The sequence below is a fragment of the Rattus norvegicus genome, chromosome 1 (assembly GCF_036323735.1).
Source record: "Rattus norvegicus strain BN/NHsdMcwi chromosome 1, GRCr8, whole genome shotgun sequence".
Taxonomy (NCBI): Eukaryota; Metazoa; Chordata; class Mammalia; order Rodentia; family Muridae; genus Rattus; species Rattus norvegicus.
In genome coordinates, this window is record NC_086019.1 from 166,208,021 (window position 1) to 166,225,781 (window position 17,761).

Here is a 17,761-nt window from a genome sequence, read left to right on the forward strand (position 1 = left end):
CCTGTACGGGAGGCTGACTCAGGAGAATTTTGAGTAGTTGCCTACTTGGGCTGCATAGTGAAATCCTGTGTATGTGAGGCTGGGGGTGTGTGGGCAAGAAACTGAAGGCAGATCTCCTTTGAGGGCCTGTACCTATAACTCTTCTTTGAGAAGCCCACACTCTGTAAAAGTGTTTTACTTTTTTTCTGAGAGCCTCTTTCTTAACAATTTTGCTTATTTCTATATTAAAATATCTTTATCAGACCACAACTCAGCTTTATAAAATTAGGGAAAGGAAGAAGCTACAGACTAAATCAAGTACTCTAGCTGGAAGAATCAACTAGCATAAGGACCAGAGTCCAGGCTCCATGATGATGATCAGAGCTGGAGAAGCGTTAATGGAGGAGGTTAAACTGGAATTCTAACAAGGACGTGGAGAGCATTTTCTAGGCCCATTTTATATAACTTATATGCTTGGTGCAATCTAGAGTAAAGGTGTTCAGAGGTTAGAAAACTATTCCTGAGACAAACAGAAGTATCATAGCTAAGAATGTATAGATTAGAATAGGGACAGCAACAACCATAATAGTCGTTTCAGCTAGGCATGCAGTGCACACCTTTAATCCCAGTACTCAGGAGGCAGAGGCAGGCAGATCTCTGTGAGTTTAGGCCGTTGTGGTCTACTTGCAGGTTCCAGGGTAGCCAGGCTATACATGAGACCCTGTCTTTAAAAAAAAGTTTGGACTTTTTGGTTTCTTTTTAGACTTTTAAATTGTTTGTTGACTTATTTTAGTTATTTATCTTGTGTGTATGTGTGTATGCATGTTCACTGGTGTGCACATGCAGATGCCCGAAAAGGGTCTTGGATCCTTACTGGCATTTGTGGGATACCTAGCTATGTGGGTGCTGCGATCCAAATTCTGGTCCTCTTGATTGTATAGTAAGTGCTTTTAACTGCTGAACCATCTTTCCAAGTCCTAATAATAGTTTCTAAATAATGAAAAATAAGATATGAAAAGTTGCAACTCTGCAGTTTTGCTGATGATAATATAAAGTGGATGTGTGTGTGTGTGTGTGTGTGTGTGTGTGTGTGTGTATAGATCTCCAAAAAATTAAAACAGGTACTCAAATGAGTATATTTATATATATGTTTATAATAGCATATGTCTAAGAATTGTATTATATACATGCAATGGAATGTTTTCAGGCATAAAATAGTTCTGATATACACTGTAGTATAGATACTTAAAAAATCCATTTTGCTAAATTACAGAAGCTAGTCACAGAAAGTCATAATCTGTTTCCATTTATATGAAACACCAAGAATAGATAAATCCACAGACACATCCTAGAGTCAAAACACATATTGATGGTGGGCAGGAACTGGAAAGAGGAAGGAAGGAGAAGAAAATGTTTATTGGATGGGAAAAGGGTTCTTTTTGAGGCGGGGTCTTACTCTGAAATTGAGGCTTGCCTTGAGCTTGTGATAATCTTCCTGCCTCATTCTCCCCAGTGCTGGGATTGCAGATATGAGTCAAGGACTCCAACCCCTCCCCTCTCCCACACAAGGTCTTATTCTGTAACTCAGTCTTAGTCTTGGATTCTTGACAGCTCTCTCCTGTCTCAGCTTCCTAAAGTGATTATAGACTTTCTCTTTCATTCTCAGCACTAGGGATCAAACGAGGGCCCTGCACATGCTGGATAGGCACCTTACTAAGATATATCTATACTTCATTTCATAATTTTCTTTTTTTTTTTCTTTTCTATTTTTCGGAGCTGGGGACCGAACCCAGGGCCTTGCGCTTGGTAGGCAAGCGCTCTACCACTGAGCTAAATCCCCAACCCCTTCATTTCATAATTTTATTTGGAGACAAAGTCTCACTAAGTTTCCTAGGCTAACCTTGAAACCATTCTTGTCTAGGGTGTCTACCTGAGAAATGGTGATAACAATAATATATTACTAATATTATTAGTTATATATTGGTTATTATATATTGATAAATATATTATTAATTATGTTATATTATTACTATCCTCATTATTATTATTTGTCACTGGGAACTGAGCCCAAGTTTTTTTCATATGATAGGCAAAGGTTCTTCTGCTGAGCTACACACAGTCCCAGCTTTCTTCCTCCCCCATTTCCACCTCCTACAAAGTATGTGATTCCACTATGTATCCTTGGCTGTTCTGGAGATTACTGTGTTTATCAGACTGGCCTCAAATTCACAGAGGTCCATCAGTCTCTTCCTCCTGAGTGTTGGGATCAAAGAAGTACTATACCCAGCCCTCTCCCATTTATTCATGGGTAATAAGTTTTACTTTGGAGCAATAGAATTGCTTTGGAACTAGTAGAGTTGGTATTGACATTTTTGGAATGTACTGTATGCCCCTGAATTGTTTACTTAAAAAGTTAATTTGTGCTATATGAATTTTGCCTCAAGATACTGCTTTGAAAAAGTTATTTTGTATGTCTGTTTGTGAGCCTGAACATATGTATTTGCACCACATAATCATAGGTACAAGCAGAGGCCAGAAGAGGGCATTGGATCCCCTGGAACTGTAGTTACAGGTGATTGTGTGCTGTTCAATGTGGCTGCTGGGAACTGAGCCCCAGTCCTCTGCAAAAGCAGCCAGTGTTCTTAACTACTAAGCTATCTTTCCAGTTTCCCTCTTCAAACAACAACAATAACAACAAACCCCCCAAAAAAACCTAAGAAGCAAAGGGAGTAAAATATAAATTGTACTTTTTCAAATTTAAAACTTTTGCATATCAAAGGACATATGACGAGAATAGAGAGTAGCTGGGCATGGTGCATGTATCTCTAATCTTAGCACTTGGGAGTGCACTGAGGTGACACTATTCTCTTTACCATATCTTAGGGAACAGTTAATAAGCCTGTAGAATTGTTCTCAGGCCTATTGTCCAGTGCATACTAGGACTTGGGGTAGAGAGATAGGCACTGACTTTACTGATAGTATGTGCACGTGTGCTTAGGAGAAACAGTTCCTTCCAAGAGGAATCACTGAGGACGAGATGCAGTGAATTGCAAGCTAAGTGTGCCATGCGTGGCCCGACTCACTGTGCCCTTCCCGCCTGGCAGTGACTCGCCACAATCACCTGAAGGACTTCATGCTGGTGGTATCTATCGTGATTGGTGTGGGTGGCTGCTGGTTTGCCTATATCCAGAACCGTTACTCTAAGGAGCACATGAAGAAAATGATGAAGGATCTGGAAGGATTGCACCGAGCTGAGCAGAGTCTGCATGACCTTCAGGAAAGGTAAGAACTTGCTTCTTTACCACAGCCCGGGGACTGCCAGCTCTTGGAAGTCTCCTGTGGCACCCTCTTGACATGGTTGTAAAGGCTATGCCATTCTTCTAGAGCTGTTCTGAGGTCCCAGCTTCCTCCCATCCAGTTCTGTTGCCCTGGATAGATAGTCCTCTTGAGAGGAGCTTTTATTCTATTTAAAGCCAACTAAACAAACAAAAGTCCCACCTTTTTCTCTCTGAGTTTGAAAGGGAGAAATGCATCGCTGCCAATGGTCTTGAGCTTCCCTGGCAGGGGGCTGGTTATGGTCATTTTACTCATTGTCCTACATCTTGATTGCTTCCTTTCTCATGCAATGATACAGTTAACCGGCTCCCATAGAAACCTAATAAACATGGCAGCACCACATGTCTATAATCCTGGTATTTTGGAGGTGGGGGCAAACGGATCAAGAGCACAAGGTTATCATGGACTACTAACATGTTTGAGACGGGGCTACATAGGACTGTTTCAAAAAGAAAACAAAATGGGCTGAGCATATTGTTAATATCAGTTGATAGAGTACATGCCTGGCATATGCCAAACTCCACATAAAACTACACTTAGGAGTCGGCCTGGCAAGGTACATTAGCAGGTAATGGTGCAGCCAAACTGCCATACTGAGTTTAATACCAGAACCCACATGTTGGAAGAAGAGGACTAATTCCTGGAAGTTGTTCTTTAATCCCTACATGCATGTGGCTCCCATGTGTGTGTGTGTGCACAGACATACATACACACACTAAACATAAGACTTTTTTTTAAAAAAACAAACAAACAAACTGGGCTCGGAGGCAGGAGGATTAGAAATTCAATATCATTATTCACTATATAGCAAGTTTGAAGTCAGCCTGATCTTCTTAAGACCATCTCATAAAGAAGTAAAGAAATAGATAACCTCATAAAACATTCTTATCTTATTCCCTTAGTTCTTTCTCATATACTCTAAGTACCTTAAGTATTGACTTCTGCGAGTGAATGTTTATTCCTTTCCAGAACTCCTTCTTTGTCATTAATAACCTGAAGGATGGGGCTAAAGAGGTGGCTTAGAAGTTAAGAGCACTACTGATTGCTTTTTCTAGAGGATTATGATTCCTAGCACCACATGGTGACTACAGTTCTAGGGGATCTGATATCTTCTGTCCTCCATGGGCCCTGCATGCATGTGGTATACAGACAGATAGACATACAGACAGACCTACAGACAGACATGCAGAACACCCATACACAGAAAATACAAATAAATAGCCTGAAGGACATGATTAGAGAACATCATGCTATCACTCTGATAGTCTATGACTCTTTTGAAACTGTCAGAAGATAGAGTTTTGAATAGAGATTTTAGTCAGGAAGCATTCCTGTACTAGAATCCGGTCTCTGTTGGCAACTGCAAGGGATTCTCTGTTCCTGGAGGAACAAAAGCCATGTATGTAAAGACAGTGCGGACACTCACACTCCTAATGCAGACTCCTCACTACCTTATAGTATAAGAATGCAAAGGGGTTAGACAGATTCCAGAGCTGAGTGAATATGACACTGTTATCAGGTGCTCCAGAAAGATGGGTGAGGAAGGACAGGCCATTAAGGGTGAATATACAGGTAGGACTTTGAGGCACACACAGATCTATTCAGTAGATGTAAAAGTCAATTAAGAGGTCAGTGAAAATTTTGAGGTTGGTTTGGTTTGGTTTTATCAAGGGAAGAGGCATACTTCAGGATCATTTATTTAGGAGATGATTGACAGCCTAGCAACATTTGGGAAGTCTGCAGAAATCAACATAAATAGGAGTAAAGCCTGAAATTGATGCTGGGTATATAGGATTGCCTATAACTCCAACCCCTGAGCTACGAATTTTGACACTCTCCAGCAGCAGCCTTACCAGATTCGCCTCCATGAGCTTGGCGTTTAGAGGGTAGGAGGAGTTTGATTTCTAAGCTGATTCATGGTTACTTTGGTGGGCCCTTGCTTTTGTACCTTTTGCCAACTAGGGGCTAACTGCTGCTGTCTGAACAATTCCCATACTTCATTTGTCTGAAAAACATGCACTGTTTTCATTCCAAAGACAAAAGAATCTAAGCAAGAGACATTCCAAGTTTGGGGATAAAACTTAAGCTCTCGCCTTCCCTGCTCTCCAAATCCTCCTGCACTTAATGACAACTGTAGCACCAAGCAACACACACACACACACACACACACACACACACACACACACACACACACACACACACACACACCCTAGGCTTGTGCATACACACACGTGCCCTTCTCTGACAGAGTACAGAGGCCACATGCCACTTTGTCCCTCCTGTCTATAGAAACCCACAGCAGGGTACTGTCATCACAAAGTTTAGGTGTGAGTAAATACAACAGTACATATACATTCCAACTAGGGTTTCACTGGTTTCAAAACAGTTGTCTGAGGCAGACAAGAATTTTGTTTCCTTTTGGCTATGAAGAAGCAGGTGAAATGTGTCCCTAGTCCCACAAATGTTTGGGCCACAGCCATGAACTTAAAATCGGGCTGCTTAATTCTCTTCCTTATTAAGTGATTGCTTTGGAGCAGGACAGTGCTTAATTGTACATTTATTTGCTCATTTCTCCACCCAATATTATATATTGATCTCTGTTTCCACTAGACTATGGAGATACAAGTAGATCCATTTTGCTTTGATAGAGAAAAGGGTGTGGTAATCCTGGCTTTTGCAGGAGAGACAACAGCCTTTCAGTGAAGGATTGAATCTCTAGTGGTAAAGTTTCTTGCAGTTGGGTCATGGAAGAGTAGACATCATCAAGACTGGAGATGGGGAAATGGCACCTGATTGTTTTCTTTTTAAGCCATGCATGTATCGCCATCTGGTGTTCATTCTAAGGAAAAGCAACTCCTCCACGGGCACAGTAGGTAGAAAATTGTTCTTGTTACAGAACTGCTGGTTCTGCAACACTGTTTCTTCTTACCAGGGCCTCAGCTACAGACAGGTCTGGACTTGCTGTTTTTAAAAGTTTGGAGTCTATATCTGCCTTTTAGACATCTTTTTGATTTTGATTTGAGACAAGGTCTCTTGTGGCCAAGGTTGACTTTGAACTCATCTTCCTGCCTCCACCTTCCAAGTGTTGGGTTTATAGTTGCTTATCACCAGGCCTGATATTTCCATTTTAATTAAATAGACAATATCCACAGGGGGGCTTTTCATTCTACTGTCTATCGTTTCTCTTTCTTTTTGCTACCTTTGGTGCTGATAGTGATGGTAGTCTCAAGACTCACTATCACTATATCCAAGACTGATTAGCCTGGGTCTTGGATATAGACCAGGTTAGTCTTGAACTTGCATTGATCTTCGTGTCTCTACCTCTTCAGTGACTACAAGCACATGCCACCACATCTGGCCTTAACACTTACTTTTCTCTATCTTTCCTTTTCCTTTCTTTCTTTTAGATGGTGTTTCATTGTAATAGCCCTAGCTGGTCTGGAACTCACAGATCTGCCCACCTCTACCTCCAGAATGCTGGAATTAAAGGTGTGCATCACCATGACCAGCATTTTTCTTTTAAAAATATTTTATTATGTACATTTGTGTGTGTGTGTGTGTGTGTGTGTGTGTGTGTGTGCATGCTGGAGGAGGCGGGTATAAACCATGGTGTTGGTGTGGAGGTCAGAAGATAACTCACCAGAGTCTGTTCTCTCATTCCACCATGAGGGGCCTTGGTATCATTCAGTTGGCGTGCTTGGCAGCAGACACCTTTACCACTGAGCCACCTCCCTAACCTCTTCCTTCTTCCTTCTCTTCTTCCATTCACACCCCCCTCCGTCCTCATCTCTCACTCTCCACCCTCTCCTTCCTTACCTCCCCTCCTTTGGACCAAACCCAGGACCTCGCTCAGGTAACCCAGCACTCGAAATCTCTTCTCTCTTTCATTATCCCCCTGTCCTGTTCCCTGATAACTTGGTGGTTCCTACTAACTCAAGAAGACCAGGCAATAGCTCAGTTCTTTCCCATCTCAGGTTGATTAGTAAACTCTTTTCCCTGAGTCCTGTCTTAGTTAGCATTGCTGTTGCTGTGATATAAAACACTGTGACTAACAGCAACTTTGGGAGGAAGGGGGTTTATTTGGCTTATATTTCCACATACTGTTCATCACCAAAGGCAGTGAGGACAGAAACTCATAAGTAACAGGAACCTAGAGGCGGGAGCTGGTGCAGAGACCATGAATAGGTACTGCTTACCCGCTTGCTCTTCATGGTTTGCTCATTCTGCTTGCTTTCTTCCCCTTTCCCCTCCCTCCCCTTGAGATGGGGTTCTTCCATTTAGCCCTATTTGTCCTGAACTCACTTGCAGACCAGGTTGGCCTCAAACTCACAGATCTGCCTGCCTCTGTCTCCTGAGTGCTGGAATTAAAGGTGTGTGCTACCACCACCCAGTAGGAGGGCAGTTTTTTTATTTATTTCTTATATTTAGGGCTCAGCAAATGACTTGATCTTTAGTAGGAACCTGATTAACTTGTTTAATAAATGAAAAGATGGGTAGCTCCTTAGACATACATTTCAGTGTGTGTGTGGGTGGGGGGGGGGTGTTCTTGTGCTTGTAACAGGCATTTGAGAGTCTAAGAGGTCCAGCCAGCAATTCTTTTCTCACCTTCCATAAGCTTCCCCCACTACCATCACCTCACCTGAACCTGAATCATTAGGTTTTGCTTCATTTTTATCTCTCTTTAAGGGCTTTCTACATTTACTGAACCTTCCATATATCTCCAATTTGAGAATAATTATGGACTTTGAAATCAAAAGATTTGAATTCTAGCCTTTTATTTCCCATCTTTGTTGTATTTTATAAAGAGATAAGGAGTGTGTTTGGTGGATGTGTAGTCAGGTGTTGGGGGAGGGGTGGAGTTGAGGGAGTAGAAGCAGAGAAAGGCAGAGAGAGAGAGAGAGAGAGAGAGAGAGAGAGAGAGAGAGAGAGAGGCCAGCCATGACCCTGAAGAGAGGGGTGGGGAAGGGCAATGGGAAGAGAGTGGGAGTAGCAACAAGGGGAGATCAAGAGTCAAAGAGCAAGAGGAGTCAAAGGGCAAGAGAGAGAGGAGGGGGTGAGAAGCCCCTTTTATAGTGAGTCAGGCAGGCACACTTGGCTATTGCCAGGTAACTGTGGGGAGGAGCCTAGACTAAATGGCAACAATCTTCATATTCACATCTGTCCCAGACTGATGTTATTATCTGCTAGGAGAAAAAATGTGAACTGCTTTGTAAACTGGTAGCTGTTATAATTTCAATGTATGAGATACTTTAGGAGAGAGATTCTGATGTTTGTAAATCTGGCTTCATGGTCTTATTTATTAGCAGTAGAATAATAATAATGGCCAATGTAAGATTTAAAGCTGGTGACTGTGGTTTCTGTTGGCCCTGACTAGCTCAGAGCTACTCAGCCAGCAGAGTAGAGAGGCTATATGCTGAGAGCTGGTGGCTCCTGTTTTCTTCCTCTTGCGGTAACTTAAGGCCTGTTGGCTGGCACCTCCTTGCCTCATCGCCTCCAGATCGCTACATTGTTCTCCAACCCCATCAGGCTGCACAAGGCCCAGGAGGAGCACCGAACAGTGGAAGTAGAGAAGGTCCACCTGGAGAAGAAGCTGCGTGACGAGATCAATCTTGCCAAGCAGGAAGCTCAGCGGCTGAAGGAGCTGAGGGAGGGTACCGAGAATGAGAGGAGCCGCCAAAAATATGCTGAGGAAGAGCTGGAGCAGGTAGGAGAGTCTACGGGATGCCTCGGGGGTTTCGTAAAGGGCAGAGGACCAGGGTCTGGTGGGAAAGCTTCATCTGTGAACATTTTGAAATATGGTTCAAATCTTTCTTCTGGACTTACCAGTAATATTAATGGTAAAGCTATAAAAAATGGTTTCCATAATTTTCAAAGAATGGCAGATAGCGGGGGGATAAGAGTGGTTTTCCTCCCCTCCCTTTTTCATTGAGGTATTTATATCAAGTGAACAAATCCTAAGTATTGAGCTGGTTTTTACATATGGATAGCCTGTGTAAGCACCACTCAGAAAGCTCACTTTTGCTCTTGTCAAATTTTCCTCCAAGAGTAACTATTGTCATAGCCTGCAAACCAGATTAGTTTTGCATGTTTTCAAATTTTATAAAAATGGCAGTGGGGATGGAAAGAAGGCTTAGCAGTTAAGAGATATTATGTATGCTTGGGCTACAGGTGACCTAGGGAGGAATTCTATTAGAAGCTCTACCTCTGGTTGACTAAGGGGCCAGTGTAGACAGAGGCAGAAATCACTAAGCAAGGACTCTAGGTTGCGGCTCTGTGGTTCACAGAGTCCCCTTGATAGAGTGAGAAGACTTCAGAGCCTGGTCTGTTATTTGCCATGCCATTTCTGTACATTGCCATGTGTGTCTTTGGACTCAAGTGTGGAAAGAGAGATCAAGTTTCTCTGGAAAGCTTCCAGTGTTGCAGGAAGCTTGGTTCAGTTCAAGGAAAGTGGGGGTTGGGTGTATGGGGGTGGGGGGAACCGGCCAGAGAGTGGAGGTGCAAACTCGACAGGTGTGCCTGTAGCTGGGTATAGACTCTGAATGGCTGGTGGGCATAAGCCTGGACAGCCAGCTTGGTGACTGTCAGCAGTGGGCCCTGCGGTAAGCAGAAGAATGATGCTGATCTGGGTGAGGTGGTACAGATGGGCAAATGGGGACTCACAGCTCCTGCTCCAGCATGTGCCCACGTGATGAACCATGTCTTAGCTTGTTTTCCTTCTAGTTGAGTCTGGCAGCCAGGACCTTGTAGATTTCTGGCCGGGGTAGAGTTTCATCTTAAAATGTTTTCCTAGCTCCTAGTGCTACTTGCAGCTATGCTCTTGCTCAGGAGAGCTTGGGATTTGGGGCTTCTGGGGACTGCCACGATTCTCTCATTTTGACTACAGTTGAGTTCAGTTGTTTGAGGCTATGTTCTGAAGAACTAGGCTTAAATCTACCTTTACCCTAGGCCCACTGAGCTGGCCCTTTCCACCCTCAGGCTCTCACACTCTGCTTCTCCCCAACCCACGTTTTTAAGTAAGAAGAGATCCATAAGTCAAATGATCGTATATATAAAACAACATTAAAGAAGTGAAAATTAAAATCACAATGACATACCATTACAGCTACCAGAATGTCTAAAGTTAAAATATAAAGGTCAGGGATAGGTACAACCCTTGTAGGAAACAATTTAACTTTTTCCTACCCTCTTTCTCTATCCAGTGCTGTAGATCACACTTGGCTTTTATACATTAGCAAATACTCTACGACTGAACCATATTCAGAACCTTGTTTGATGGTTTCTACTGAAGCTAATAAGTAAATGCTTTATTACTATATACCCAACAGAAATGAGCCAAGACTGGCTGTTTGGCCAGTATAAGCTAATGTGCTAGCAAAGAGTGTTCTGGAGAGAAAAAGTCTCCATTTGCATTTTCTTGTCACTATTGACAGTGTGATCTTAAGTAGGCTGTTTTCTTCTCTGTGCTTACTTCCTTGTATGTGAAATTCAGGGGGAAATCTTTGTCATTTCTTCTTATTGCAAGAGCTGTGAAGCAGGAGTGGACTCTAGAGGTGTGGAGCATTGTGCAGAGGTGTTGGGGAGGATGTTAACACTGACAGACAGACTCACACTCTCACGTCCTCTCAGGTTCGGGAGGCTTTGAGGAAAGCAGAGAAGGAGCTGGAATCACACAGCTCCTGGTATGCTCCTGAGGCCCTGCAGAAGTGGCTGCAGCTGACACATGAGGTGGAGGTGCAGTACTACAACATCAAGAAGCAAAATGCAGAGAGGCAGCTGCTGGTGGCCAAGGAGGGGGTGAGGCCTGCTCTCCTGTGGGCTCCCTTCTCTCTCTCCTCCCCGCTCTCTTCTGTCTATGTGCCCCTCCCACCATTCTTCTCTACTTTACCCTGTCCTCCCTTTGAGGGAAGAGAGAAATGGGCAGTGGACTCTGTTTCTTTTTCTAACATACACTGCTTAACGATTACTGAAGTGTTTGGAGGAGAGACTGAGGGTCTAGGCTGCTCTGTTCTGTCTTCCGGGTGTGATAAGGCAAATAGGAGGGGGTAGAAAAGCTGAAGCAGCTCTCCTGCTGGAAAAGGCTTCCAAGAGAACAGAGGTACTTTGCGGGTTTGACTAAGACTGGAACCTTTTTCTTGCACTTCTTCACAGGTTCCTGAGGTCTGCCCACTTCCTCCCCTTACCTTACTTCTCACTTCACTCCTTCCCTCTTTCTCTTCCTTCTTCTTGTGAAACTTAAGTTGTGTTAGGAGGATGGGGACCCAGCCATGGGAAGGCTTCATTTCTTCCAACCATGAACCTGTACTCTCTTTATGTTGGGGACTTCATCTTGGCAGGCTGAGAAAATAAAAAAGAAGAGAAACACGCTTTTTGGTACCTTCCATGTGGCCCACAGCTCGTCCCTGGATGACGTGGATCATAAAATCTTAACTGCTAAGTAAGTAGCACCAGTTATCAGCTCCAGCAATGCTAATGCCATCCTTAGAGATTGAGGTTATGTGAGGTCTCCTAACCCCAACCCCATTTCCTCACAATAGAGTGACAGCCTTCCCATGGTCTCCTTCCCAAGCCCTGGTCAAGCTTCCACTTTGTTCTTAAGTGTATAACTTGTGGTTTTATTCATACATGCTCCTCCTACTCCAGTTTGTTCCTCTCAGAAGTGATCTTGTTCTTACCGGGGCTGCCACATGGTCCACACCTGCAGTTCTTTCTTCTGTCTTCAGGCAGGCACTGAGTGAGGTGACAGCAGCCCTGAGGGAGCGCCTGCACCGGTGGCAGCAGATCGAGATCCTCTGTGGTTTCCAGATTGTCAATAACCCTGGCATCCACTCCTTGGTGGCCGCGCTCAACATAGATCCCAGCTGGATGGGCAGTACCCGCCCTAACCCTGCCCACTTCATCATGACTGACGATGTGGATGACATGGATGAGGAGATCGTGTCGCCCTTGTCCATGCAGTGTAGGTGACTTCTTTGTAGGGGTGAGCGAAGTAGCCTTTGGTGGGCAAGATGAGGCATCTACTGCCTCTGCTGTACTTAAACAGCAGTTGGGGAAGATCACTAGGAAAGACGTAGCACATTCATTGGTTAATAAAGCAATTCACATTAAGATATTTCTTTTTTTCACTTTTCTTTTTTTATTGGATATTTTCTTTACTTATATTTCAAACGTTATCCCCTTTCCCGGTTTCCTCTTTGGAATCTCCCTATCCCTTTCCCCATCTTCTGCCTCTATGAGAATGTTCCCCCACCCACCCACTCCCTCCCATTTCCCTGTCCTGGCATTCCCCTACACAGAAGCATTGAGCCTTCACAGGGCCAAGGACCAAGAAATTTCTTTATAGCTGTCCTTTTGGTGGTTTCTCCTTGCTATATATATGCCTTCTCTGTCCTGTATCTGTGTGTCTCTTTCTTTACTCTGTTTTTCTGTTTAGCTCTTCTTTCTTCCCTGTACTACCTACTTTTATTTTAAAAAAATCTTTAGAGACTTTTTATTTATAGTATAAAATAATATTAATTTGGACTATTGGTGCTTATTTATTTTCACTTTATGTTTCTTATTCTTAATTACTAAAGCAGGTGAATAGAATGATGTCTCTTTTCCTTGCCTTTCTGCGTGAGAACTTCATATAGTAGCAGTCCTTTAAAGTGTTCCATCCCTAAAGTCTCTGAGCTGGGAGGCATTCTCGCTCAGGAGAGAACCCCTGTACAAGTATGTCTAGATGTCCACTGAACCTGGACTCCCCTACTCCCATCACTCCTCTGGTTCTTTCTTATTTTCCCTAAGGTGATGAGACCCTAATAGAACAGAGCCAAGGGGACAGCATTCTGTGGGAATGCTTTAGTGATTCCCTTCTGTTCCATGGCTGAATTGTTATTTGGATAGGAGATTATTTTAGCTAAGTAAATTAGGATATCTATGGTAAAGGTGTTATGTTGGTCCTATACCTTACCAGTGCAGAGGGGATTACAGAGCTGGTTTAGGGTCTCAATTTTAGGAGCCCAGTATATTCTCCTGCCTGCCCTGAAGGTCAGATTCTTTAATCAGGCTGAATAGTCAGACAAAAGTTTATTTGTAAATGTCCTTTTTAATGGCCTGAGCCTGGAATTTGCAGTATAGTCCAGGCTAACTTGAACTTGTGACAATTCTCCTACTTCTCACCCAACCACGTTTTAGGATTATAGACACATAGGACCATCTAAATTTTTTCAGTAGTACTTTGCCCCTGGCCAAGCCTCTTTATCTTTTTGATCTGATATCTTTCTGGTTTGGTTTTTTGAGACAGGGATCTCACTATGTCACTCTGGCTGGTCTGACTTTCTCTTTAGCCCTGGCTGGCTAGAACTTTATGTATACCCTGCTGGCCTCAAACTCCGAGATCTAGCTGTCCCTGCCTCCCACATGCTGGAATTAAAGGTGCGTGCCGGGGTTGGGGATTTAGCTCAGTGGTAGAGCGCTTGCCTAGCAAGCGCAAGGCCCTGGTTTCGGTCCCCAGCTCCGAAAAAAAAAAAAAAAAAGAAAAAAAAAATAATAAAGGTGTGTGCCACCATGCCTGCCTTGATCTGACATCTTGCTAGATCTTTAGTCAAAGGCCTGACAAGGTTCGGATCACTAATAGATGAATCTGGATCCTAACTTATTGATTTAAAGGCTCCTGTGCTCTCTAGGTTAGGAAGAAGCTTTATTAGCTACTCATTCCTGTCCCAGACCTCGCTCTATCCCATTGATAAACAGGCCAAAACCCTTCATAAATCAGATTCTCTTCTCCTTTTGGCCTGGCTGTTACCCTAGATGCTGCCTGGCTGATGGGGCGTAGGTTCAGTGACCGCTCTCTCTGCTCTGCATCCGCCGGCTCGGATGATCAGTCCCTCTGGAAATACCCGGGTTTGAGGAGCCCCTTTGGGGCTTTTGTTTTTCCGACTTTTGGAACTAAACCAACACTCCTATCCAATGGGCACCTTCTGTTGCCTGCCTCACACCCCTGCCTGCTCCCTCTTCCCCCTCAGCACTGTCCTTACTAACCGAAGGGAGGGGTTCGGGGGTGAGAAGAATCAGCCTGTTCAGCTGAGAGCTGGAGAGAAAACATCCACGGAGACTGATAGCCTGGGCCTTTCCCTTCCGCCCAGTCACGAGAATGTCCTGTGGTAGCAGACCTTCCTCCTGCTGCGCTGGGAGGGAAAGCAAGGGAAAGAACTTTCCTCTTTTTTTCTTTTTCATGTTTCTTCCCTTTTCTCCCCATTTCTACTTTTTTCCCCTCTTCTTTCCTTCCTATTATGGGCTTCTTTCTCTTCAAGCCTTTCATGCTTTGAAAGCTACCAGCTGTTCAAGCCCTGCTGCCTGCCTCCCTCACCGTGGGGTTGTGTTCTCTCCAGAGCTCGGCCTGAGACAGCTCTGCCACCCTAGTAACCTCTGACTTTCTCTAGCTTTTAAGGAATAAGTGTCCTTTTGTTTTTTAAGTTGGACCTGGGATTGAGCCTAGAAACATTCTCTGGCACATCCCTAGGTTACCTGGTGCCCAAGTCAGGGTGATAATTACCCTACAAGAGCCTGGTGTGCAGGATCCAGGTCACTTTGTTTATGTACACATCAGAGGAAACCTGGAAAGGGGGAAAGCATGACTAGTAGTCTCGCAGCAGCTGAATGGTATTTCTTTCTTTCTTTCTTTCTTTTTTCTTGGTTATCTTAAAAAAATTATATTTATTTGAAATTATATGCATATGCATGTATGCTAACTTTGGGTTTGTGCACATGAATGCAGGACTCACGGGGACCAGAAGAGGGTATTGGGTCCTGTGCTTAAAGTGGGTGCTAGGAACTGAGTTTGCATTCTCTGCAAGAGCAGAGCACACCACTAGTACATGGGACCATCTCCAGCCTCTTCCTGTGAACCTTTAAAAATGTGGTTAAAATATTTATTAAGTACAATGACCTCTATGGGTATTTTGGAGGAACTACTTAAGAAGTCTTAGAACAGCCCCTCAGGATTTTACAAATATAGATTAAAATGAGAATGCCACAGCTAGAAATAGAAAGGCTTGGGTTCAAATTCTAGTGTTTTGTGTTCCAAAGTTCAAGGTTAGTTCATAAAAATTTTCCTCTTTCTTCATCTCTTGGACTTTTTGTTTATTTTTCTAAACATAGTCTTACTGCATAGCTTAGCCTAGCCTGTAGCTCACCCTAGTGAGTTTCTAACTCCAAAGTCTCCTTCCTCAGTCTGTCAGGTGCTGAGATTGCAGTTATGTCCTATCACACCCAGCTCAGAACATTTTAATAAGTATCTTCTGTGTTATTAAAATCTTTTTATAAGTATTACTTTTAATATCTCTGTCATCTGCCAGAAAATAGATATATTCTCATTTTTTCATCCTTCCTTTATGCATGCTTCCATGCAATAAATAATGATCCAATGAACATGTTTGTGTACAAGTCCTTGTCTGTGTTGTGAATTATTTTCTGAGGTTGGCTAAGAAGTAAAGGCTGGTTCTTGGTGCTCTCCCGGACCTTGCTCCTAGTCCCTATCCTCAACTGTCCTGCCTGTGTCTTCCCACTAACTGCCTTGCAACTTCCCTTTATAGTGACATTGGCCTTATGTCTCCTTTTACTGAAGTTGCCACTAAAATTGCCCTGGGCACCATATCTACAATTCCCATCCTTTCAGGTCCCATAGGGGGAGGTCTCTGGGAGGCGGTGTCCTTTTCTCTGGATTGGGTATCACAGGTCCAGAGAGGTGTCTCGCAGGCATTTCTTTATGGGTACCTGCTTGCCTGCACCCGCCTCTGGTGCCCAGTCCTTACATTCTCTTTGCTCTCCTTGCAGCCCCCAGCCTGCAGAGCAGTGTCCGGCAGCGCCTGACGGAGCCACAGCATGGCCTGGGATCTCAGAGGTTGGTAGAGGGCGAGGCTGGCCACTTCTTGACAAGCCGGGTATCTCTACGGCGAATGCGTAGCCTTTCATCTGGACAGTCTTTCACTTCTGAAGGCCACGGGACCAGCCCTCCATCTGCCTCTGCTTCTTCTTCCTGCTCCTCTTCCACCACCTCCATCGCCACCACCTCCACTACCACCACCACCACCACCATCAACACCGTCCATGTTCACCCTGTTTATTATCACCACAGCACTTCCTATTTCCTCCAGATGGATCCCTACCCTGACCCAACCCCTTCTGACAACATCGCTGTGATGTCTGGGCATTCAGAGAGCTTGGGGTATCAGCTGTCTCTCTTCTCTTTTCTTCCTTCCCTTCCTACTGCTTTTACCCTGGCCTCTGCCTGCTGCCTGCTGCTGCTTGTTGACCTCTGGGAGGTGTGGTGGGGAATCTTTCCCTGTCCTTTTCCTTCCTCAATTCAGAAGATTCCTTATCAAGGTCAGCTTAATTTCCTACACCTGTCTTCCCTTTGCTGTTTGGGGTTTTCTCTAAAAATGAGTAACAGTCCTCTTCCCTCATGATCCTATATCACTTGTTTAAATTGTGCACTTTAAAATCAGCCATCTCATTTCCTTTACTCCTTGAACAATTATACTCTGAGCAGGGCACTTCTGAATATGGGGATTCATAGATGATAAGATGCAGTCCCAGTCACCATGATCTACAGTTTTGTTTGCGAAAGGCACACAAATAAACTCCAACAACTTCATAAGTGCTCTGGGGTACTGAGGAAGGAGGAATGACTAACAGTGTGTATCCAGGTGGAATGCTTTACCAAAGAGATGACATTTGTGGTGAGGCTCTGCATAGAGAAAGAAAAGGGTGTTCTAGCTTGAGGAAATATTTCATGCAGAGGAGTGGATGTATAAGAACACATTCTATATTTGTAGTGAAAACACTGCATATGTGTTGGGCAGAAGGAGTGGCAGACTAGGGCAGAAGGATGCAAAGGTCAGAAAGGCTTTGACCTCTATTGTTTTAGAAATGGACCAACATAAAAGGGTTTCTGAATGAAAGCAAATTGGCTCTATTTCCATTTTAGAGGACTTGGGGGGGGGTAATTACAAGTGTTTGCTGCTAAGCTTGATGACCTGAGTTTGAACCCAAGAACTCACATGGCAGAAGGAAAAAGCCAACTCCTGGATGTTGCCCTTTGACCTCTGCATCTGTGCCATGTGCATGTGTGAACATACAAAATAAGTGTAATAAAATAAGAATTAAAATCTTTCCATTTTAGAAATATCATTTTAGTGGCCTGTTTGCAGGAAGGAAAGGAAGACTAAGGAATTTGAGACATTGTAATATACCACTTGGGGAGGTACTGAGGCTTTGGCTTGGGAAGGTGATTCACTTATAACTGGCCACAAGGTACAGAAAGAAGAATCTTGTTTGTCACCTGGATGTCTAGCTTGACTGAGTACAGCCTTCATGGAATTACAGTACAAGAGAAGGAATACAGACTTGGAAATTTGGGACAAGAAAAGCAGGAATTTAAATAAATACTTACTTGTTAAAGTGGGCA

General features: G+C 43.8%; 1 protein-coding gene across 8 annotated transcripts in view; it reads left to right on the forward strand.

Annotated features, from left to right (window-relative positions):
- Stim1 (stromal interaction molecule 1) overlaps positions 1-17,761 on the forward strand; it is a 163,284-nt gene that overhangs the window by 140,571 nt on the left and 4,952 nt on the right. For 3 of the 8 annotated variants that reach the window (XM_063267252.1, XM_063267233.1, NM_001108496.2), the window contains 6 exons: positions 3,084-3,261; positions 8,842-9,019; positions 10,942-11,109; positions 11,649-11,749; positions 12,036-12,271; positions 16,129-16,195. In XM_063267252.1, coding sequence (XP_063123322.1) covers positions 3,084-3,261; positions 8,842-9,019; positions 10,942-11,109; positions 11,649-11,749; positions 12,036-12,271; positions 16,129-16,195 — 928 coding nt within the window. Of the gene's footprint in view, positions 1-3,083; positions 3,262-8,841; positions 9,020-10,941; positions 11,110-11,648; positions 11,750-12,035; positions 12,272-14,103; positions 14,197-16,128; positions 16,520-17,761 lie in introns of all 8 variants that reach the window. The other 5 variants (XM_063267236.1, XM_063267232.1, XM_063267242.1 and 2 more) reach the window with 4 other exon arrangements.